Source organism: Neolamprologus brichardi, chromosome 23 (assembly GCF_056152115.1).
Source record: "Neolamprologus brichardi isolate AB-2024 chromosome 23, ASM5615211v1, whole genome shotgun sequence".
Classification (NCBI taxonomy): Eukaryota; Metazoa; Chordata; class Actinopteri; order Cichliformes; family Cichlidae; genus Neolamprologus; species Neolamprologus brichardi.
Window position 1 is genome coordinate 18,949,498 of NC_142125.1, and position 24,987 is coordinate 18,974,484.

The 24,987-nt window shown below is 40.5% G+C and overlaps 1 protein-coding gene across 1 annotated transcript; it reads right to left on the reverse strand.

Moving 5' to 3' along the window:
* Nucleotides 1-530: 530 nt before the first annotated feature.
* Nucleotides 531-21,894, reverse strand: bco1l (beta-carotene oxygenase 1, like). The gene is made up of 11 exons (XM_006800319.3): nt 21,719-21,894; nt 20,674-20,802; nt 20,456-20,585; nt 19,698-19,845; nt 19,353-19,500; nt 18,738-18,958; nt 10,473-10,739; nt 10,297-10,402; nt 10,131-10,225; nt 1,490-1,601; nt 531-1,393 (listed from the first exon to the last, which is right to left on the reverse strand). Exons 1-11 carry the CDS (start codon nt 21,780-21,782, stop codon nt 1,233-1,235), a joined length of 1,581 nt encoding a protein of 526 aa, XP_006800382.2. The 5' UTR covers nt 21,783-21,894; the 3' UTR covers nt 531-1,232.
* Nucleotides 21,895-24,987: the final 3,093 nt, after the last annotated feature.

Here is a 24,987-nt window from a genome sequence, read left to right on the forward strand (position 1 = left end):
CATTCTACTCGAATGGCACCAGAGCATCTTTGGGATGTGTTGGAACGGGAGATTTCCATCATGGATGAACAGCTGAAAAAAATCTGCAGCAACTGCAGTATACCAAATAAAGTGATTGTTGGACATAAACTATAGTAAAACTCTCTTTATATTCAGGCAGTACCACAAAATGTCAAAGTCACTAAATAGTCCGTTATATAGTGAATAGTGAATAATTTAGTTCTTATGTCAAACTCAAGGATGAATCCGTTCTACCATCTTTGATATCAATCTGCACCATAACTCAGGAGCTGATTTCTCTACCAGTTTGAAATTGTGCCGAGCTCCTGACTGGAATTTTGTTTGAAGCATCTCTATTTTACAGTTCACCACATTATCAATAACTGAAGCATCAGGTGATGTTGTAACTATAACTTACTGTTCAATCATGATCAACTGTATTGGCAAATATCAAAATATGGTCATGCATAAATAATATGGAAACACAGCAGAAGGAAAAAAAAGACAAAATAACTTACATTTAAGTCAGATTAGTTTATTTATATAGCTCTACCACAAAATACACATCTGTACAGCCAAAAAAAGCCTCCATACTTAGACTCTTGAGTTCGATGAAGAATAGGAAATAATACCTCAAAAGGAAAGATGGAGGAAAACTTGACTGATTGGTGGGGGCATCCAACCACAGGGCAATATTTGTGGTCTGATGAGTATCTCCTGTTGGTTCATTTGGGAAATCATAACAACATAACACACAGTAGCCATTTTCTCTTGAGACCCCTCGGGTCATTAGGTTTTTAATTAGGGCAGCAAACAGTAAGTTTGTTGTTTGCATGAGAAGACATATTTCAGTCTAAAAGTTGAGTAGTTAGAGCTTTTATGTATTAAAGGAATTGTGTTTTATGCTTAATTTCTCAACATTTTTATGTTACAAAATAAAATCTCTGGAAATAAAGAAAAATGTTAACTTACCATAAAAGTTTCTACACGTGACTGAGGTGGAAACTTTGTGCAGCTAAAATGAGATTTTCAAACATTGCTGATCTCACTTCATTTGCATTTTTAATACTATACATTCCCCTAAATCTGTCTTTTAAAGTGCTTTAAGATTAGCAAAGGTAAAGCGAGTAGCAGTAGATTTTTTGTGTCCACTGTTAACACTGGACATTGCTTAAAAGGTTTTTTAAAGATAAGTTTGACTTCATTGTCTACTTTACTTAAAAGATTCAATACTATGATGAATCAGCAGCGGGAATGAAAAGTCCGTGGAGGTCCATGTGGACAGTGGTGGGGATGGAGGCTCGGGCGATCTCCTCAAACGTTTTGGCATTGAGCACGAGCATGAACGGAGAAATGCTGGGATCCGCAGAAACAATGGATGACAGGATGACTCCTGGATAAGGAAAAAATACAATGGAAATACACATTTTGCTCTATTATTGTGGTTTCTAAATATATAAGTTTGTGTGCTTGACAGCGTAGCTCTCACCATCATCTTCCTCCACAGCTCCGGGAGATGCGACGAACACTGGCTCTGAAGGATAGCAGTCTTTCTGCACCCATTCAACGTGTTTCCTTTCAACGATGTCAAACTTGGCGATCTGTTGGGTCATAGTGTTAAAGCAGCAGACCTCAACAACCTTAAAATAGATCATCCTAATTTTGGTTCAGGCATTCACTGTCCTCACAGATTTGAGTATTCAGCACCATACTAGGCCAACAGTAACTGACGTTTTCACTTTATTTGTTTGAAAATGCTGACTGAATGATTTAGTTTGATTAGTTTAAGATTAAGATTAACATTGTTCATCCTCATATGTGCATCTGTGGAAGTTATAGTGCATAAAATACAGCCAGCGTCGTAGTTGTTTCTAGCACTTGAAGATACCTATTGTCGTTTTCATGTAAAGAAACAGAATTTGCGTTACTGACTGATATTCAATTCATTTTTCCTACAAAACTTACAAAACTTTCCCAAAGCTGCCCCCACCCCATCCCCCTGTTTCCGATGTTGAAATGGAGGCCTTGACCAGTAGCGGTTTTAGATACGGGCGACACGGGCGGTTGCCTGGGGTGGCATCGTGGTGGGGGGCGGCATCACGGACATCGGCAAAAAAAAAATAAAAAAAATAAAAAATTGCTCGTACTCATGCTGCCCCGACATCAGCCAGCGCATACTGGGAATGGCATAGGCACTGATCGGTTTTCTATCGCCCATTTGCTGGGAGTAAGGGCGCCCTTCGTTTGCGAGGTGCGCCTGCTGCTTGCGGCACAGGGAGGAGAGGGCGGGGCGGCGGGGGATTCTCTGGCTGGCTGGAGCAGCGTCTAATAACCAACTCGCAAAATAAAACAAAATAAAAACAAAACAACAAACACGAAAACACCCGACATTATGATACAGACTTACAATTTGCACCGATGTTTTTTCAAAATTCTATACACAAAAAGTGAGTGCGAGAGCCCTCGGTGCGCCTGCTCGCTGCTGAAGTCAAAGTAAACTTTATTGTCATCTCCGCTACATACAGTCCAGTATGTAGAAAGACGAGACGACGAGGCTCCACTTACAGCAGTGAAAGTAAACAAACAATAAATATAAGAAGAGTAAGAACATAAATATACACTTTAGGACTAGGGGTAAAGGGATCAATAACAATTTAAAATTTATAATTTACAGTTTGATGATTTAAAGTCTCACACACAGCCCGTCGAAAGGGGAGGGGGCCCGGCTGCTTCCAAATAGAGCACATTTAATTCATAATCTTGTAAATCCAAGCCCATTATGTATTCATGATTTGAATCCTGGGTTGTGTGAAATCTCAGAAATAAAGTGAATCTGTGAACTAAGGTGGGTCTATTAGGTTATGTTATGGTGATCCTCGAGTTGGGGGATTTGTGTTCATACTGGAGTGCAAAATTAAAACCAAGATGGACAAGAAAACTTCAAAGCCATCAGGTGCTCTGTGCTGGTGTAGTTCTTCTTCCCACCAGCAAGAGTCACTACAGTTCTTTCATGCTAAGATTTGTTTGTTATTAGCTGTAGAGTTAGTAATGCAGCACACTTTGAGAAAAGACTGACTCAGCATGTTGTTCGGATAAACATCTGCATCCATCCTCTTCGTTGTTTTACAGAAAGCATCGCTTGTGAGTATTTAAGTTGAACAAGAGTTAATGCAACTATATTTGCTATTATTTATGCACTTTTATGGTTAAAGGTGTACTGTATTCAGATTTACTTTCTTTCCAATGTTAGCTAGTTTAGTCAACTGATTTGCATTATCGTGTGAATATATAGACTGAATATTGCTTATTTTCTTCTGTTTGTAGTTTCACTCTGTTGATATTGAAGGCAGCGTCAATAAAAGGGACGATACACCTGTCAGTTGTCGAGGAGTTTATCTATCTGCATAACTGTATCCAGTGTAGCAGTGAGGGCAGAATAGTGAAAAAGCGTCCTTCTACAAGACAACCTTTGGATGTTACGTCAACTCAGCTACATCAACCATGTCTGAAGTAAGACAAGATAAAGCATCATCTGTCCGTTCAGAGAAATCATATGGGTCAAAAGCTACAAGTAGGTCATCTGCCAGTATGGCCGCCCTAAACGCTCGAGCCAAAGCTGAAGCAGTACGCAAAAGAGCTGAATATGCTAAAAAGGAAATTGAAATGCAAGTTAAGAAAGCAGAGCTTAAAGTAGAGGAAACACGTCTAGAGGCCACATTACAAGCCCTCCAACAAGAACGTGATGCGGAAGCGGCACACGCCGAAGCAATAGTTTTTGAAACAGCAGTCAATGATCTTGAAGAAGAACACGTGCGTGTACCTCAAAGGGTTGACACTTTGGAACGCACGTTTAACTATGTGAAAGACCAGCTCATCATCAAAGACAGCACAAGCCCAATTGGCCACACCGAGTATAATTCAATGCCTGCACCAAACGTCACATTCCTTACGCCAAAACAAGAGCCAACCAGGTCGGACACCTTAAAGGAATATGTCCTTCAACCTCTGAGTACTGACAAAGGAGAAAACGTTTCCCAGTCTCCGAAATTAATGCAGAAAACGTCACCAGGTACTTCACCGAGATTTGAACATAAGGTGAGCATGCAACAAGGAAACATTTCTGACATAGCCAGGTTTCTTGCAAGACACGACTTACTCACCGGTGGCCTCCGAAGGTTCAGTGACAAGGCAGGAGATTACTGGGGATGGAAATCTTCGTTTGAGAACACGATTTGTGACTTAAACCTAACGGCCAGTGAGGAACTGGATTTGCTGATTAAATGGCTCGGCACAGAATCAGTGCAATATGCATATCGTTTAAGAGCTGTGCATATTAACAATCCCTCTGAAGGACTTGCTAAGGTGTGGGAAAGATTAAATGAGTGCTACGGCTCCCCCGAAGCTATAGAGAACGCACTGCTCGACAGATTGGACCGTTTCCCAAAAATCTCATACAAAGATCCACAACTGTTGAGAGAACTACAGGACCTGCTCCTAGAAATAGATGCCGCAAAGAGTGAAGGTTACATTCCAGGTCTACTCTACCTCGATACAGCGAGAGGCATTAATCGAGTGGCGGAAAAACTCCCCTATGCTATGCAAGAAATATGGATGAACTATGGTTCTAAATACAAAGAGGACCATTGTGTGTCATTTCCACCATTCTCTGCATTTGTGGCCTTCATCAGTAGAGAAGCAAAAATGCACAACAACCCCAGCTTTAGGCAGTCTGTGCCGCCTCCTCCTGCCCTTTCAAAGACGAATAAACTTTACGAAAAACACGTTAAAAGAGAACCTATCTCAGTCATCAGAACCGAAGTTGTCAGTACGGAGCCGAAATCAACTCCTACAAACATTGAGGACCCAAATAAGGAATGTCCTATCCACAAAAGACCTCATGCTCTCAAAAAATGCAGAGCATTCAGGGAAATGCCACTGGAGGAGCGAAAGGCCTATCTCAAGAAAAACATGATATGCTTCAAATGCTGTGCTTCTACAAACCACCAGGCAAAGACATGTAAGTCAGAAATACATTGTACAGAATGTGATTCAAAATTACACATTACAGCTCTTCATCCGGGACTGGCACCAACGACTACTGCGACAGCTACTATTGCAGAGCCCATAACAGTTGACGGCGGGGAGCGCAATGCAGCACGACCCACAGCTATCTCGACATGAACACAAGTCTGTGGAAGTGAATTTGAAAGTCACTCATGTGCCAAGATCTGCCTTGTGTTCATTTACCCAACGAACTCACCTGAAAAGACACTTAAGGCCTATGCCATCCCAGACGACCAAAGCAACAGGTCACTCGCAAAATCATTGGTTTTTGACACATTTGGCGTCACCAGGAACTCCTTTCCATATAAATTGAGAACCTGTGCTGGATTAGAGGAAGTGACAGGGAGGAGAGCTTTTAACTTCATTGTGGAATCGGCAGATTGCACGTCACGTCTTGATCTCCAGACACTTATCGAGTGTGATATGCTACCCGACAATCGCAGTGAGATTCCCACAGCTGAAGCTGCTCGAAACCACACCCACCTTCAGGAAATCGCAACCGAAATCCCGGCTCTCGACAAGAGCGCTCAGATCATGCTGCTCATTGGAAGGGACGTTATTCAAGCACACAAAGTTCTCAACCAGCGCAATGGACCTCCAAACGCGCCATTTGCACAGAAGCTAGCTCTTGGATGGGTTATCATTGGCAACGTTTGCCTGGGTGGAGCTCACAAACCCGTGCGTGCTAACATCTTCAAAACGAACATCTTAGACAATGGTCGTCCAAGTCACTTCCTTCCATGCAAAAATGCCATTCAGGTAAAGGAAAGTTTCAACTCGCAATGCTACAACAAAGTCAACTCCCCAATGCAAACAAAGCACGCTTCGATTGGAGAAACAGTTTTCAAACAAACAAGTTTGGACGAGAGCCTCGGCTACTCACAGGAGGAAAGGGCCTTTTTACAGATAATGGATAAGGAAGTCTACCAGGACAGTGCTAACAGTTGGGTCGCGCCACTACCTTTTCGTTCACCCAGGCCACGGCTGCCGAACAATAAGCGGCAGGCTATGCAACGCCTTACATCGGTACGCCACATGCTGAACAAACGCCCTCAGGTAAAAGGTCAGTTTACAGACTTTATGCAAACTTTGTTTGACAATGGCCACGCTGAGATAGCGCCACCACTCACTAAAGAAGAAGAGTGCTGGTACCTCCCCTTCTTCGGAGTGTACCACCCGCGCAAAACGGAACAAATGCGCATTGTCTTCGACTCAAGTGCACAACACAATGGAGTATCCCTCAACGATGTTCTTCTTACTGGGCCCAACCTCAACAATAGCTTGTTGGGTGTGTTGATGCGACTCCATGAAGAAAAGGTGGCAGTCACAGCCGATATCAAACAAATGTTCCATTGCTTCGTGGTCAGGGAGGACCACCGGAACTTTTTGAGATTCCTCTGGCACCAAAACAATGACATGGATCAACCGATCGTGGAATACAGAATGACCGTACATGTCTTTGGCAACAGCCCGTTGCCCGCGGTTGCAACTTACGGACTCAGAAGGGCATCAGAGGACCGAGACAAGCAAGACATCACCACACAACATCTGGTGGAACGACATTTTTACGTAGATGATTGTCTCGCCTCCTTCCAATCAAGTACTGATGCCATTGCTGTTATGCAAAACGCTCAAGACACTCTGGCTTCATCTAATCTGAGGCTACACAAGATTGCATCCAACAAGGTGAATGTAATGAAGGCATTCCACAAAAACGATCTAGCCAAGGGTCTAAAAGACCTCGACCTAGGAGCTGACATTCCACCTATGCAAAGAAGCCTCGGAATAAGCTGGGACATTGCAACAGACAAATTCACGTTTCAAGTGTCCACCGCTGAGAAGCCCTATACCCGCAGAAGGGTACTTTCAGTTGTCAACAGTCTGTTTGACCCCCTCGGGTTTGCAGCTCTGGTCAGCATCAAAGGCAGAGCTCTCCTTAGAGAACTTTCCACAGACATATGTCAATGGGATGATCCACTCCCAGAAAAGTTGCTCCAAGAGTGGAGTACATGGAAAGAGTCCCTGAAACTTCTCGAAGAAGTCAGAATACCGAGAATGTACACCTCTATATCCTTCAGTGGTGCAGAAAAAAGGGAGCTCTGTATATTCTGTGACGCGTCTACGAAAGCTATCGCTGCAGTAGCCTATGTCAAGCTAACAGACTCAGAAGGCAACAATGAACTGGGATTCATGTTTGGCAAAGCAAAACTCGCACCGCAGCAAGAAATAACAATCCCCAGGCTCAAGCTATGTGCAGCTGTTCTTGCTGTCGAGATTGCTGACATTATCACAGAGGAAATTGATGTTCCCTTCCATTCTACAAGATTTTTCACAGACAGCAGAGTGGTACTTGGATACATACAGAATGAATCCAGACGATTCTACGTCTACGTATGCAATCGCGTACAGAGGATTCGAAAATCCTCCAACCCAGAGCAGTGGAACTACGTTCTAACAGAGCTTAACCCGGCCGACATAGCTTCAAGATCAATCCCAGCTAGTGCACTCTCATCAAGCACATGGCTCAAAGGACCAGATTACCTACTGAGATCAACCCCTGAAGTGACTAAACATACCTTTGAACTAGTCAATCCTGAATCAGATCCTGAGATCCGTCCAACAGTGACATCACTTTCAACCAATGTCGCAGCTTCTTTCCTCGAAACGAGACAATTTGCGTCTTTCTCTACTTGAGGGTCACTGTTGAGAGCAATAGCAAGGCTCATTCATATTGTAAGGTGTTACAGGAACAGCACTTCCCCAAAAAAGTGTCATGGCTGGCATATCTGCAAAAGTCTTAGTCCAGAAGATTACAGTAAGGCAAAGAGCGTTGTTCTGAGTGGTCTTCAACACGAGGTTTACCCTGACATCTTCACATGTCTTCAAGCCCAAAAAGACATTCCAAAACAGAGCCTTCTCAGAAAACTCTCTCCTTTCAAAGACAATGCAGACTGTCTCAGGGTTGGTGGTCGCCTTTCACAAGCCAGCATGGAAAGCGACGAAGCACACCCCATTATCATCCCAGGCAACCACCATTTAACTACTCTACTAATCCGACACTACCACCAACAGGTGCAGCACCAGGGGCGCCATTTCACAGAGGGAGCCATGAGATCCACTGGCTTCTGGATTGTTGGTGGGAAACGGAGCATCAGGTCAGTCATCCACCACTGTGTAATTTGCCGCAAGCTCAGGTGGAACACAGAAACGCAAAAAATGTCAGACTTACCCATTGATCGTGTGACAGTCTGCCCCCCATTTACTTACGTCGGAGTTGACGTCTTTGGACCGTGGACAATAAGCTCTCGGAGAACAAGAGGAGGCCTTGCTAGCAGCAAACGCTGGGCCGTCATCTTCACCTGCTTGGGCATCAGGGCCATTCATGTTGAGGTCATCGAGACGATGGAGTCTAGTTTTATCAATGCTCTGAGACGATTCATCTCTATCCAAGGACCAGTAAAGCAGCTGAGGTCCGACTGTGGGACCAACTTTCTGGGAGCGTGCAAGGAGCTCGAAATAACTTCAAAACACTGTGACAACCAGGAACTTCAAGACTTTTTATCCAAGAATGAATGCACATGGATCTTCAACCCTCCTCATAGTTCTCATATGGGAGGAAGTTGGGAGCGCATGATCGGCATCGTGAAGCGCATACTGGACTCTATGCTAACTGTCAACCCAGTTCGCCTGTTGACCCATGAGGTTCTCGTTACTCTTCTAGCAGAGGTAACCGCTATTGTAAACTCTCGACCGCTACTACCAGTCTCGTCAGATCCAGATTGCCCCTTTCTTCTTACGCCTGCTACCCTCCTTACGCAGAAAACTGGATTACCACCTACACCACCCGGACACTTTGACAATAAAGATTTGTTCGGACGCCAATGGAGACAAGTGCAACATCTTTCAAATGTCTTCTGGCACCGTTGGAAAACACAGTACCTGCCAACACTCCAAGAGCGAAGAAAATGGCAATCTGTGAGTCAAAATCTTCAAAAGGGAGATCTAGTTCTTCTAAAGGACAGTCGAGCTAAAAGAAACCACTGGCCCATGGGGGTGGTTGTTGAGACTTTTCCTAGCTAAGACGGACATGTCAGAAAGATTGAGGTAAAGGTCACTTCTGGAGGAACATCTAAAACCTTCTTAAGACCAGTGACAGAGACTGTACTCCTGCTGCGAAATACTAATAGAGACAATAGAGACAGAGGGAGTGTTCGCCCGGGGTGCCAAACGGGCTAGGACCGCCACTGGCCTTGACCATAATTAATCCATGAAATTGGGTACATTTAAACTAGAGGGAGCTTGCTTTAATTCATTTGAATGCATATTAAAATGTTTTGCTTGTCTTGTCCTACTTCCATATAGGTTATTTAAGGCTGGAAGAAGGAGCTGGTTAATGCATTGTCTCTGGCTTTGCATTTTACGCAAGTTGATCTTAGGGGAATCCTTCTACTTAAAAACAAAATCCAGACCATTATTTTTTCAGTCGTAAAACTGGTCAAACTCACGACTTTCGGGTTCATGTCTTAGACTAGCTGCTTCATTATTACCATAAAATTTCATTTTCAGATGCTTTATGGACACATTTTGACAATTTAAAAGCTTGATTATTTGAAATGAGCTTCCTCCAAGTGACAACTGAGCTCACCCTCAGAAAGAGTGGGAAGCTTGGATGCCCACATTAAAAGGAACTAATTGAGGTTGTTTAGGCATGCATCCTGGGCAAAAAAGCTTCTAGGTGCATGCCCAACTTGGAATAGACCAGCAGGCAGAACCAGGTCGTACTGGAGAGAATATTTCTCTCAGCTGGTGTGGAAAAAGCTTGATATCCCCCCTAGGAACGATGAAGGTAGTGGCCAGTAGAGCGAGAGCTCAACTGCTTAGACTCCTACCCTTATGACCCAGGCCCCAATAAGCAGCAGAAGATAGAAGGATAAATGTTTAGGAAAAAAATCACATTTGGTGTCCAGTGTTAACCACATGGAAATGTGGTTCATGTATGTATAATTGTTCACCCCAAAAGCAATGTAATTGATTTAATAAATCGATAATCAATAATGTTGCTTCACCTTGTTGGGATGAGGAGACCACTCTAGCCTGGAGCCATAGAAATATCTGTACTTTTTAGCGTTGAATTTGTAGTTGATCCCAGGCAGCTCCAAACCTTGAAGAGGAATCAGACTCGTTAGGTGGATCAGACAGTGTTTAATGACAGTCACTTTGTGGATGACTAACCTATAAAAAGGGTGTCTGGCTGACAATAGATTGATCCGTCCTCCTGCAAAATTGCCTGAGCCGTTGTGTCAGTCAGAGTCACCAGATTAGATCCCCTGGGAGACTCCTGAAGAACAGGCAAATTGTTATTTATTGATGAAATAGAATGTAAGTGTGAGTGAATTTTCTAACTATACCTTGTTGATGTTGAGTGGAATAACAAATCTTTGGCAGGATGGTGGGGAGAAGCTCTTATGGCTCTGGATGAAGTTGCTAGTCTCTTTTTTGATGTTCTCCAGGTAGAACATGTTGTACAGGTTGCTGTCCGTGTAGCTGATCAGGTCAAACACCACATGGCTGTCATCCTCATAGGCATTGATGTGGTGAAAAACCACCAGGGCATCGGCATGAAAACATGTGGAGATTTTCTTTCCTGTTTTTCTATTGATGATATGAAAAAAAGTCTGCAAAAGAAAACAGCTAACAGTACTACGGAAAACCTCAAATACCTGTATTACCAGAAATGTACTAGTCCATTGTTTCTTTGGTTTCTTGGGAGACTTCAAATCAGCAATGAGCAATTTCTTGTTGTGGAAAATTTAAATCAGTCTAGTTTTACATAATGAGTAAATCCAGCAAAATAGAAAATGACAAACTCAGTATTTGCGGTATCGCTACTATTCTGTGTTATTTCATATCTTAAGATGATTTAAATTTGTATAAATAATTTTATACTATGTTAGTGGTGCTTTTGTGCAGTGTACTTTTGTAGTACACTGTTGCCTGTTATGTTTTTGATGGCAGTGCATACAATTATTTGGTTGGTTTCCTGGCATTTGTTCAGGCTAGAATGCAAACTTCAAGCTTTAATATAGATCTGCAAAAAGAAGATCGCCAATTTTTGGTACTTCACCACTGGCTTCATTTTTCAGCCCAGACGTTTCTGCTTGGTTTTAAGGAGGCAGCATGCTTTAACAGAGTGATGGTATGTAACATTTTATGTTTTTCAATTTGTTATGGTGCCCACAGTGGCACAGAAAACCAACATTGCACATTAAACTACAAATGTGAAGGGCCAAGGAGAGAGCCCTGTGGAATCCCACAAATAATCAGTATATACTGTCGGTGTAGTTTTTCTCCAACGTTCCCTCTAAGCTGCGCGCACTGCTGGCACGGTCTATGCACACAGAAAATCTGCATTGCGCACCAAAATTGAAATTAAAATTAAAACGTTAACCATTCTGTTTTGCAGTGTTAGTCAGTAAGTGACTGGCTGCTCCCATATGGGATTACAACAATGCCACCTTATCCCATAGTCCAGCCAATAATGCGATTCCCATTCCTACGCAGCTAATCAACGTCGTTGACAGGCTATGACAGCTTATGTGTCGACAGCAAAGCGGCTGATGGGAGTGAAGCCATGTTAATGACAACGTGTACAACCATTGGAGATGTGAGCAGGACAGACGGAACAATTGACGGAAAGTGTGGACTTTATACCAGTTTTTAAATTGTGTTGATAGACCACGTAAAACCAGAGTTATGATAAAAATATCTGCAATGTTTGGTTTTTTTCCTGAACACTATCGTTATTTATATTTACTGCAGGAAGAAACTGTAAAAACAGCGTTTGCATGTATCAGGCTGTTGTTATCCTTTATCTCATAGTGGACAGAAACTATTTTTTGGAGTGGCACAAATAATTTGTGTGGCATCAAATTTGATGCAGAACAGCTGATTGTTCTGTAAATAGTTTAAAATGTTTATTTAAAAAACCGCCTTGGCTGCATTTTTAGGTAAACAGCTGCAAAAACCTTTGTTGTTTGCATAACTCAGTTACTTTTTCAAAAAAGTAACTATATAATTAATTGTCCAACATTGGTCATTATATACTGTATTTTGCAGACAGAGCTACAGGACTCTCTCCCAGACCACAGACCCATACTCATAATACAAGTCAGAGCTTTATAAAAGAAAAGAAAGTTGTATTTTCAAAATTGGAGTTCAAGTTATTTTTACTTCCAATAGTGTTAACTAGTGGTGTAACGGATCACGGTTGATCCATAATCCGAACCGATCCCACTCCACGGTTCGACACGCACGTGATCCGAAGATTTGAAAAAGAAGGAAAAAAAGTATGTGTATGGTGCGCGTGGTCAGCCTGTCAAGCGATAGTTATGGTCAGTGCTAGCGGTCCAAGTGGAGGAGCAGAGGAGTTTGCGGCGTTTAAGCAGCCCTTTGCTGCCCAATCCGACCGGGCTAAAGCTATTACAAAAGCTACTGGGGTGTTTAGCTATGGAACGCCAGGACTGCCATAATGAATTAATTAAATACACCATTAAATAATTAATTAAATGTGGCAATAATTAATTAAAATGGGAAATAATTAATTAAATAAATAGTTATGACACATGTAATTAATTAATTATTGACACATTTAATTAATTATTTATGTATTTCACATTTTAATTAATTATTGACACATTTAATTAATTATTGACACATTTAATTAATTATTTATTGACACATTTAATTAATTATTTATGTATTTCACATTTTAATTAATTATTGACACATTTAATTAATTATTTAATGATATATTTATTTATTTCATTTTGGCAGTCCTGGCGCCTGGCTCTCATCATGAAATAATTTTATCTGTCAACCTCACCCATCAAACGCAGGGGGCGGGGTTAACGCTGCCCATGCAGCTTCTCTAACATTTGATTGGTTGCCGTGCAAAGTAAGTCAAAACAGGTCGATCCTAGATAATCGATTGCTTGTGTAGACTTGGGGCAGCCAGGTATCCCAGAATGCATTTCAAATCACAGGCAGCAATGTTGGTGGTGTAGTTTTAAAATACCCCGTTTTTCTGTCACCAACTACACTTTTAACTGTGTTTTAGCTGCGAATGTCGCGCTGTAATCTTCACATGTCGGGTCAGGTTGTCAACATAGAACATGTTTGCAAAGGTGCTCAGATGTTTTCAGAGATTTCAGTAGCTCTGCTAACAGTCAGCATGCAGAGTGCACCGAGGGGGTTACGTTAACCGGTTTGTTTACATATTCCACTCTCCGTGTTCCACGTGTTGCATTCGCAGATTCTCATTTTCACCGAACGATCGTGTCTTTCCACCTGCTCTTGTGTCTCTGTGCTTCTGTAACATAAAGAACGAGCTGACATTTTTCTCACGAAACCAGCGATCAGCTCAACAGGCCCTCAGTTTACCTGCATGCATCCTCCTCCTCACCTGTCAGCTGTTTAACACCTGCTGCTAATTCAAGAAACACGCCCACGTTACCTGGTGATAGTCACAGTTTAACTGGGCAGCCGGTGCTCGATATTACGCAACGTCAGCACATTTTTCTGCACAAGATAAGTAAATATAGTTTTTCCCGAGCGCAGAGCTGCTGGAGCTTGTTTCCCAACAGAGCACTTTATAGGCGAACCCACTTCATCAGCGGCTGACGTCCAATCACCGGCACACAGCTTTGAAACCTCACCTGAGTTTTAGCTCTCAGTGGTTAAACGCTGGACTTAATTCACTCAGGTTTTGTCTGTCGGGTCACGTTTACTTCGCTGTTTTATTTACAACTGAGCAAATCGGTTTGGCTGAGGTTAAAGTTACGTTTCATAACTGCACAGTTTTACAGACGTTTAATGGTTCACTGGCACATGTGTTAGACTGAACCATTCGCTTTTCTTTATCTGGTGTGTTTTGGATTTAACAGTAAATTTTGAGATTAAACTGACTTTTAAAATGTTTTTATACAAAGAGGAAAGAGAAGGCGCATTTCCACCGAGAGGAGCAGAGTTTCCAACTACATGTTCATAATGCAGACTGCAACCTGGACAGAAATATTATATCATCTGTTTTTTAATAGTTATTCAACTGTATTCTAAGCACCAGTTGTCTGTTAGAATTTTTAGAGTTTACTTAACTAAAAATAAATGAGGTTAACATATAATTTGTGTGATTTTTTTTCTCTCTCTCTCTCTTTTTATTCATTTATTTATTTTTTTGCTTTTTCGGTCATGTTATGTTTAACTGTCAAAGGTTTGTTACAAACTATGAAACACATGGTGCAGACTTCTGGATGTTAGAAGAAAACTAATACTGCTAATGAATTAGACTAAAGGCAGGAAGGTGTCCTTTAAAACTAAACATGTTAGTAGGACTTTACATCATAGTTTATGAAATAGCACGTGTATTTCAGTAATAGCCTACTGATTTCAGTGTAGTGGTGAACAGTCACACAGCTCACGTGGGTGTTATCTGTGATACTCCTTAACTATAATTTATCCAAGTTCAGTTAACTCTGAGCGGCTGGATCGACGGAGGTCAGACAACAATTTTACATGTATGATCTTAAAACAGGACACAGCCATTATCCGTCCTGGCCTCATATCAAATGTGAACGCAGACTGAGTCTATGTTTGACGTTTGCTTTATATCTAATCTTCCTCTCAAACATTTAAACAGCAGCGAGTCTGCAGCTGAGGGAACACAAACTCAAATTGTCGGAACAGGTTTGCTCGTTTCTTGCGTTCATTTGGTAATTTATTAAATGTATAACTGTTATAACTGCTGAGTCTCTTACGCTGATGAAAATGTAGAAAACACAGATCACGAACACCTGTTCAACTAATCGCTTTCATTCCACTTTGACAAACTGACGGTTCATCTCTGTTACAGTGTTGCGTTAGACTGCTATATTTTTTGTTCTTTATGCTGTAGATTTTCACGTCTCTGGAATAGTTGGCAGTATTAAGGATGCTTTTCTGTAAAATCATATTGATATGACCCGTGAATTATTCGTAGATGACAGTTAGATTAGTCAGCTGGGAAACTCTGGGTTAACTCAGAGAGCTGAAGATATCGTGGACATGCTGACCTCGCTCTGTGGTGTACAGGTCCGTTTACCCTCATGATTAATATTCACAATAAAAATATTAGCCGAACATCATGAAGTCTGTATGTGTCATAGTTTCGAACAACCTTTGTACAGTTAAAGCCAGCAGTTACTACATGAGGAAACACCAACGTTATCTCTTTTATGCGTTTATACACAGGTCACGCTGATTACTGAACAAAAACCCAAAGATCAGCTGTTAATCGAATTTATTTGCTCTCTCTCCTCCTTAAACATGTTTTTAATGTTAGTTATAATTCAGAATTGGCGAGTGAAACACGTAGGACACATAAGAACATCAGGAAATAAAACCCCGATAAATATAACCTCAGTAAAATAAGTCCGTGTCAGCGGGGGTTATTACAGCTGTGTACCGGGGCCTGAGCTTTGTCGGTGGTAATAACAGCTCGATTGCTTGCGAGGCGAGCGGGTCTATCCACGCTTTGCCGTGAGACTGGGCAGACATCTCCGAAATCATCGAAGCACTTTTGCAAAGAGGCTGTATCTTGAGAAACCGACCAGACACATGAAGATTAAACTACTACATTCTCGGCTAAAAAAATATTAAAACTGTATTTGGTGACACACACAAACAGGGTTTTTCAAAGTTCAGTTCTGTTAGTTTCCACATGTTGGTTGTTGTGTGCTAAAAACAATGGCCACCAGGCCAAAGCAATGGTTTTGAGTCGATCAGCGTTAACCCCGCCCCCTGAGTTTGATGGGTGAGGTTGACAGATAAAATTATTTCATGATGAGAGCCAGGCGCCAGGACTGCCAAAATGAAATAAATAAATATATCATTAAATAATTAATTAAATGTGTCAATAATTAATTAAAATGTGAAATACATAAATAATTAATTAAATGTGTCAATAAATAATTAATTAAATGTGTCAATAATTAATTAAATGTGTCAATAATTAATTAAAATATGAAATACATAAATAATTAATTAAATGTGTCAATAATTAATTAATTACATGTGTCATAACTATTTATTTAATTAATTAATTCCAATTTTAATTAATTATTGCCACATTTAATTAATTATTTAATGGTGTATTTAATTAATTCATTATGGCATTCCTGGCGTTCCATATTTAGCTGCAGACGGGAGGTCATATTCCCTTGTGCAAAACAAGGGGTTTAAACTATGATGAACATGCTTGAGCCACGCTATGATGTCCCGTTGCGTATCCACTTCAGTGACAAAATCGTGGCTGTAGCTCAGGTGGCAGAGCAGGTCAGCCACTAATCTGAAGGTCGGTGGTTCGATCCCAGGCTGCCTCCTGGCAGCATGCCAGTAGCCATGTTTGTCTACTGGTGGTGGTGGCGCCAGTGTCCGGCAGCCTCGCCTCTGTCAGTGCGCCCCAGGGCAGCTGTGGCTACAATGTAGCTTGCCATCGCCAGTGTCTGAATGTAATGTGAAGCGCTTTTTAGGGACTAGAAAATGCAGGCCATTTACCATAATGCTGTAATTTGATTATTTTAATAAACCATGTATGCAGTGGCGTGTCCAGCCCAACCAGAATGGCCACCCCGAAGCTAAAACAATAAAATTTAATAAAATATCAAATGTACGATTATGGTTTCACATTGACGGTCAGATATCCGAGGGTAAGTGAATGCAGCACCGGCTTCTGCACTATGAGCATCATGTTAGCAAAGGTAGGAGAGCCAAGCACAAAAGACGGCACCGCAGAAAACATTTTTTCGGTGAAAGATTAACAAGTTAACATAGCTGGACTAGCCATCAGACTTTGCACGGTGGGCTGATGACTTATTTATTTTTATTTTTTTTGTAACTGCATGAACAATGAGAGGTGGTGGATTGGCCAGATGCTGGCCGATGTGTAAAAATAACTCTGTTGTTTGGTGGTGGCTGCAAAGCTTCCACAGAGGCAACAGGTGGATGAGGGAAGGGGAGGCAGGAGGAGGAGAGACCCGAGGCAGCCGCCGGTCCGAGTATCAGGTGAACTGAACTTCAGGTAAGAAGTTATGACCTGCAGTCTATCTGGGTCAGATATAAACCAAGTTTAGGTGGAGTTTATTTTCGTTGTGCTGACTTTTTACTGTCAGTTACAATAACTCGTACTGCGTGAGCTAGCATGACGTTTCTATACAGCTGTTCGGTTGCTATGATGTTACTGATAGTGAACTTTATTTTATTCATAAGGTTAGTTAGTAGAGTTGCCAACGGCTCCTTAAAAATGGAATGGTCCCTCATTCAGAGAAAATATTACGCGTTTGTATTGAGCTGAGAAGAGACGCAGTTCATCCCGGACTTTAGCTAGAATGGAAAAAGACACAAAGCTGGAGTTATTCTGTCTTTACGCTGCACAGCTGCCACTTCTCTCTCTCTCTCTCTCTCTCTCTCTCCCCCCCCCCCCCCCTCTTCTGTTGCTACTTCAATCATGAAACTGATCAATGATCAGCTGATCGGCTTTTCTCTCTTGTTTATTTATCGCCCACTTTGCCAGAAACAGGAAACCAGCGGATGTCACGCTAAACAACAGCAGCATGTTTAAGCTTGATCAGCTGTTGTTAGAATTTATTTAATATTAATTTCTAGTATCAGCTGATGTTTGCTGGAGCCACAGCTGTAAAAGCTGCTGGTCATGATGTCAGCATTTGTTTTCATTCAAAGGCTTTATGGCTTTAATACCTGGTGGGCTGGTCTGTAGTGAAAATGCCCAATTTTTTGTCCCAGTCCAGCCCTGCAGGTTAATACTGGCAGTGTCACCATGCCAGCTGACTGTATTTCATCATCAGCCAGTGTTTTTCTTTATACATCAATATTACCAAAGTTTACCATAAGGCAGCATATAAAGTATTTACTTGCTTTCAGGTTTTATTCAAATGTTAGTCTTTTCATTTGTTTCCCCACTTTTTTCCTGTTTCAAAATCAAACACCAGTTTGTGAGAAGATTATCTTATTTTTTAATAGGCATTGGTTTTGCATTGGCATCGGCTAATTTGCCAATTGTATGTTAAAAATGTTAGTATTTTAATATTCAAAAATGTTTTTGCCCAAAACATATGTGCACTACATGTCAGTAAAAATACTATGCAAATATTGATGTCCTTGACTGCTGAATAAACACTGACTGATTGTATCTCTTGTACTTCATCAACGCAGTATCTAAAAACTTTGCACCGTAGTGGTTAAAATCTCATTCTAATAAGAGTTAAAAGCGCATTCAGTTATTAGGTTTATAGGGTTATTGAATTATGGTTAACGGTTGGTAGAATTGTTTTTAACATTATCTGCCAATTACATCTGCCACCCTTCTCCAAATCTGTGCCCCTACCTGGCCCCTCCAACAAAAATTTTCTAGACATGCCACTGCATGTGTGACCACAGTGCACACGTCTGCTGTTGCTCACAGTGGTCCAAGGGACCGCTCAGGGAGTTTGTGTGTTCGTTTAGACACATGAAAAATTAAAGGGAACATTGTTTTTCTCGGAGTAGATTTTTTTTTAATAGCTTAAATGACAACTTATATATAATTTCACTATTAGGAGTTGATAAAAATTTGGAAGACTTACCATATCATCCTGATCAAATTTGAGGCAGCCTCCCCAGTTGACCCCCCTGATGTAGGCAGTGGCAAGTTTGACAATATCCAGTTTGAAAGGTTGCTCCACAAACACAATGTAGTTCTCAGTCATGCCAAAGCTGTGGAAGTAGCTTGGAAAAAGTGAGGAGCGAAAAGGGACTGAACAGATGTGCTGCACTTTCCTCAGCGCTGACTTTTTGTGATTTTTATCTGAAACAGTCAACACAGTGTTGTAAGCTTCACTTTAATTGCTTGTTACTCTGTTCACTTGTCTTCATTTCTTGATTTTAAAAAGGGAGAACCAATAATTTAAAAATCATTAATGAAGTAAATGAAAGTAAATGAAGCAAATGAAAATAAAGTGAGCTACAGTGACACATACTTTGTAGCTCACTTTATTCGTACATAGTGTAACAGTTCATATCAACTGTCTTCTTTGAGAGGTCTGATTGTGGTGTCATAAATCAATTAAACCTAAGTTGTAATCAAACGAATACGTGGCTCATGGAGCACACAATGGCCAATAAGTAACTTTACTGCTTGAGGATTTAAAGTTTAGGAACAGAAATAAACAGGACAGAATGAATTACTGCAGACACCATACCTGAGGCATCAGCTGGGACTTTGAAGATCATATATTTTGGCTGGCCAAAACCAATAATAGCAGTCCCCATATTGTACGTATTGCCCTCCTCATCGTAGTGTGGATGAGCCGTTGCTAGGTTCAAGGCAATGTGGTTCCTGTAGTTTTTCTGAAATTAATACAGGGCAGTACATTTGAGGAAGGACAAATCTTTCACAGAGATGCTTGTTGCCATTATATCCAACTGTGGTGCTAAACGAAACTCATATAGTTACTTTTTACCTTTGGGCATTCAACAGTGGACCATTTAACGAAAACCTGAACCTTTTTAAAACGTTCCCAGGCAGTATGTGCAGACTAACTTACCCTGCCGATAGTTTCCAGGGTGTTAGGGTCAATCTGATTTATGTAGTTGACCTCGGAGGAAGCGTAGTAGTCCTGACCATAACGAATTATGTTGATCAAGTTGTTGTCAGTAAAGTCAGGAATGACATTCTGGAGGTGCGTGAATGCCCTGGTGAGAGAGCGTGGAGGGTTTTTTTGGGGCACACAGCTGAAATAATTCAGTATTGGTATACATTCCTAAGAAAACAAATATCCAATCAACCAAACGTCTTTAGCTAATGTTTATGCAAGTAAACCTCTTACTAACCCAGAGAATTGCATTTTGCACTTTCATGAACTGATGAATTGAAGCAGATATTCTGATTTAAAAACATCAGAAAAACCTCAAGTGTCTTGGCTAGTCTGTCCCAGTTTACTTAAAGTGGTCTGTACATATCTGAAATCATCAAACCCCAAATGGACCAAGACCACAAGACTTGTAAGGTTTGATTCAGATTTCTATGTTCATCCATCCATTTAGCTCTTGTTGTATGCTAGGTAAACTAACACAGAACTGTGATATCCATCCATGATAAATTGAAGCAGAGACTTTAGATGTACTACACTTGTTCGGTTCCAGATTTAAAATCTCTTATGTCTACTAAACATAGAAAGCTAGAGTGGACAAAAGCTGAATGGGCTGAACTTGAGCTTTTTAAGTCTGTTTTGGACTGAAACTAGAAAGATCTGAAATCTGAGTATTATATGTTCTGTAAGATCATGATCTGGATGGGCTTTACCTGGAGAAGATGTTTTTGCAAGGATCAGGGTAGATCATGGTGCCAAACTCAGAGACAACAATCTTGTCTGCCTTAATGTTTCTCTTATAGGTGTCGCTCTTCAGAAACTTACTTCTGTAAGTCACCTCACCTGAAATAGCAATATCAGAACATTGAACATATTCAGCACAACTGACAGTCAACAGTTAAATGATGCTGAAGGTTTATCAAAGTCTGACCATTGCTGAAGGTGAAGCTGTGGATGAGCGACAAGCCGTCAAACCAGTGGTTGTACTCAGAGTTACCTACAGAGAAAAGGCCAGGCCCGTTTCTCAGCAGGGTGCCCTGCAGCCAGGAAGGGACAGATCCTGCAGGTCAAAGGTTACAAACACCACTGTTAATGGGCTTTAAATCCATTCTTAACACAGAAGCTTTGTGAAAGCAATCTAACCAAAAGGTCCATTGTGGAGTTGTGGAACTTTTTTATCTTACTACACATTTGGGGTTTGGATTACTGTGAAGTGATCAAAAGGTTGTAAACTCATTTTAATGGACGTTAGGTTAAGAAAGAACTGTTAACCCGAAGAGCTCAATAAAAATAAGTGATAGAGGGCCACAATCCTAATTTCAGTGATAACTGAAGCAAAGTCAGATCCACCAGAAATTAATTTATGCAAAATTAAAGCCCCATGTGTCCTTTAAATATCTCCATAAATCCATGTTTTAAAGACACCACAGCTATGATTCTTATATATAAAATGGGAAAATGGTTCTGGTTAAGGTATTGATAAAGGAACATTTGCATTTAAGAATTTTCACTGTGAGGTAATTTTGGAGGATAATGAAATGTAACTACTAATAAACTACTCCATGATTATAATCATTAAATGGTCAGCAACTCCAGTGCCACACAATAGGTAAATAATAATAATAATAATAATAATAATAATAATAATAATAATAATAATAATAATAATATATACAGAGCTTATGACTTGACTTGAGTCATCCATTCAGTCTGACACATGCAAAGCACATAAAACAAACATCTACTCAGGATTTCCTCTATATGACCAATAAAAGCTGCAAAGTTTCTAATTTAACATAAAACATAATGTAATGTCAGCAGACAGTCTATTTGAGCCTATTCTAACCTTTTGAGCTGTATGTTTTGTTTTTGTTTGTTCAGGTGGAAACCTTCCAAAAGAGCAAGCTGAATTTATTAATGACTCTTTAAACCAACAGACTCAACATTTTACAAACTCTTTAATGGTTCAAACTTACCTTTCACTTCGGCTTTCACTGGCTCTGGAGTTTCACATCCATTTCTTGAAATAATTGACTGCATGCTTTTCTTCCTGAGCTACAAGCCTCATATGTTTCCCAGAGTGCACTGCTCTGATTGAGTCCCACCTATGATTGAAAGCACAGACAGCAGCTGACTACGTGATACTTGCAGGCTTCAGGAAACATAAGTGCAGCAGATTATGTAAGTGATTATGTAAGTGGAATGGACTTTACTCGGCTTTTCATAATAAAAGTCTGCCTGTTGGCTTACTTCAGGCACCATTTAGATGTTAATAACTGGGCTTATGTTGTCCACAGCTACATTACATTCATCAAATCAGACAAATCAAAACAACTAAAACATAATTTTAACTATATTTTACATTTTTATTTAATTTGATCTATAGGCTCTGTCACTTTTTGGTTTTTACACAAAATTCAATTGAAACAACATATTTTTTATTTAAAAATCCAAACTTATTTTAATGTTTTATACTATCACTATATCTCTAAACGGTCTTATTGCCAATTTTTCTTTTGCGTCTTTAAAGCTGGATGAGTCTGATTGATAATCTGTAAGCCAGTGATAAGAATTCTCATTATCTAAATATGAACTGTAAATTGCTGTGTTGTTCAATAGTTATGTCTAGCTAGCTTTATAGCTAGAAATATATATTTCACTTTTACAGTTTACTAAGAGGCATGACTTTGACTAACAGCAAACATTTGGATCTTTTTGGTTTAGAAACAATAATTGTTTACAGTTGATTACAGCATTAGGTGCTAATTAAATCATTGCAGCACTAATCATCATAGTCCAGCTGGAACACATATTGACTTTGTACACTATAAAAAGTCCTGTTTATCACCTCCACCTGCGTGTAATGTAAAGTAACAGATGTAATCCAAATCAGTTTACAACTTTGCAAATGCTCTTATCGGGATATTTCTCCAGGTCAGAGTGTGTCCTAGAAATTACTCAACCTAGAATAATACATCATAGTGTAACACCTATTAGAAGCTTTGACTCAGCATTTGATTGTTACATAATGAATGACACAATTTAATCCAATCTACTTAGATTCTTTATTTACCTTTTTTTCTCCTTTACATCTGTTAAATAGCTACTGTTAAGAGATTAAAATATTCATTCAAAATCAGAACCTCATCTTTTGGTATATAAACATCATTACAGTGATTTACCTTTAGAAATGTTTTGTATATAGACCCTACTTTCACACATGCATCAGCTGTGGACCAATACCTAGATTTGAATAAACAACTTGGCTGAAATTGATGGCAAGTCATCGGTTAGTTGAACCTCAGATTCAGGGGTTCCTGCAGGACCATTGGGTATCTGGCTTGTTGTTGTAAGCTTTGGTCTCTGTACAACTGCAATGAAAGCTTCATCTCCATCGCTTGCTATAAGGCCTATTTGTTCCTGGTAGACAGTGAACAGTCAAGGTATGGAGGGTGTCACATATTCAGATTCTTATCTTTGCGTTTTGTGGAGGATGTAGGTCTGCTGTCTTCAACAAACAATGACTTCCACTGGGTCGATGTACTGGGATGGTAGCAGCTGACTGTAAAGTTGCTGAGTTACGAATCAGCACCTCCAACTCTGAATTCATTGTTTTCAACTGGAAAAGAGTGCAGTGTCTCTTCAAGCTGTGAGTGAGAAGTATCTCAGGTCTGTTCATGAGTGAGAGGAGAGCGCAGTGAGATATGGACAGACTGATTACTGTACCAGTCTGTTGTGGTAAAGAGACCAAGATACCGCTTATGTAATTTTTTTTTTTTAGCTTGTCCAACTGGGAGTAGACCACAGGTAAGACCAAAGACATACTGTAGAGATTACATCTCTCAGAGGGTGGCTGGAGAAAGTCTGAGAGTGGCAGAAAATGGATGGTGGCCTAAGCAGATGCTGATACTTTGGTCCTGCTTTTTTTAATTTATTTTTTGTTGTTAGTTATTCAGCCTTTGCATTAGAACAAGAAATTAAAAATAATAATTATAATTATTTACAATGTAAATAGAGAGTAACTTCTCACTCACACACCAATGTCTGACTTTCTTATGGCTACATCAGGGGTGTCCAAACTTTTTTCACTGAGGGCCACATACATAAAAATATAGGAGGGGCTGGGCCACTTAATATAAATTAGGTATATAACCTTAACTTTAGTGTTAGAAAGTTAGAAAAAAGTTAGAAAAATCACTGAAAAGTGGTGCTCATTCTCAGAACAGCAGCCTCAGATTTCTTCTTAGACAGAAGATTTACAGTACAGAGAAAAACAATAAAGGGGAAAATGGGACGGGTACATTTCAAGCTTGTTATTTAAGTTATTAGGCTTAGCAACACTATTAACGTTCGTTTGAAACGGTTATCAACATTAACAGACTGAACTGGACTTAATAACAGGCGTCTGTATAATTTTAGTAAATTATTCTGGTGAGTATCAGCTGCACTGGGTATGTAAATCGGGCCATCCAGCTGCGGCGCTGATCGCCACTCGTGGCAAAAATCCGGACAAATGTCACTTGATCAAGGAGCAGATCTGCATCAGATGAGATCAGCTGACTTTGCGTGTGCGCGCGCTGTGCACAGCGTGTGTATGTAACCGGTGTGATTCTGCGTTGTGTCTGATCTCTGATCAAAAAAGGTAAAAGAAAGAAAGAAAGGCCTCCAGGTAAATCATTTGCCCACTCCAGCTCCTCTCCCACAGGGGAATTGTAGAAAAGGGGAGAGGCAAAAGGGGTACACTGTATTTATAGGGTTGCACCAAAGAAGAAGAAGAAAAGAATGAGGAGGGGCTCTAACTGATAATGAACATAACTACAGGCTTGGAGGTCCTAAAAGTCAGGTATAAAAGGAACAGTTTGGGGGTTTAGGACACATTTTGTGTAATTATAACAATGTGATTCATGACCCTGTTACATGTACTCTGTGTGTTAACAAGAAAAACGCATATAATAAAGTGGTGCGTAAAAACAGGGTAGTGACAGAATTGATGCGCATTATTGATATTTGAAGCATGTGTACCTGCACATTAACACACGGATACTGTGGAATATATTTTTTACTCCCCTAAAGCGCTCGTGCTCTCGTCCACTCCCCGCAAAACAATTAGCAGCTGTGCGGTGTCTGTGGCATCGGTGCTCTCATCGCATGCGATGGAGTAAAAATCAAAAGCACAGCTTTATCAGACGGTTGCAGTTTAATGTTGGCTGACGAGTCTTCAATGCGTCGCACAACTGGATTTCTG

Excerpts from the sequence above, each read along its gene's own strand:
- bco1l (XM_006800319.3), bottom strand. The coding sequence starts at position 21,782 with ATGCAGTCAATTATTTCAAGAAATGGATGTGAAACTCCAGAGCCAGTG. Across the intron at positions 20,803-21,718 it reads AGTGAAAGCCGAAGTGAAAG|GATCTGTCCCTTCCTGGCTG; the intron begins GTAAGTTTGAAC and ends TTTGACCTGCAG. Across the intron at positions 1,394-1,489 it reads AGCTGTGGAGGAAGATGATG|GAGTCATCCTGTCATCCATT; the intron begins GTGAGAGCTACG and ends TTCCTTATCCAG.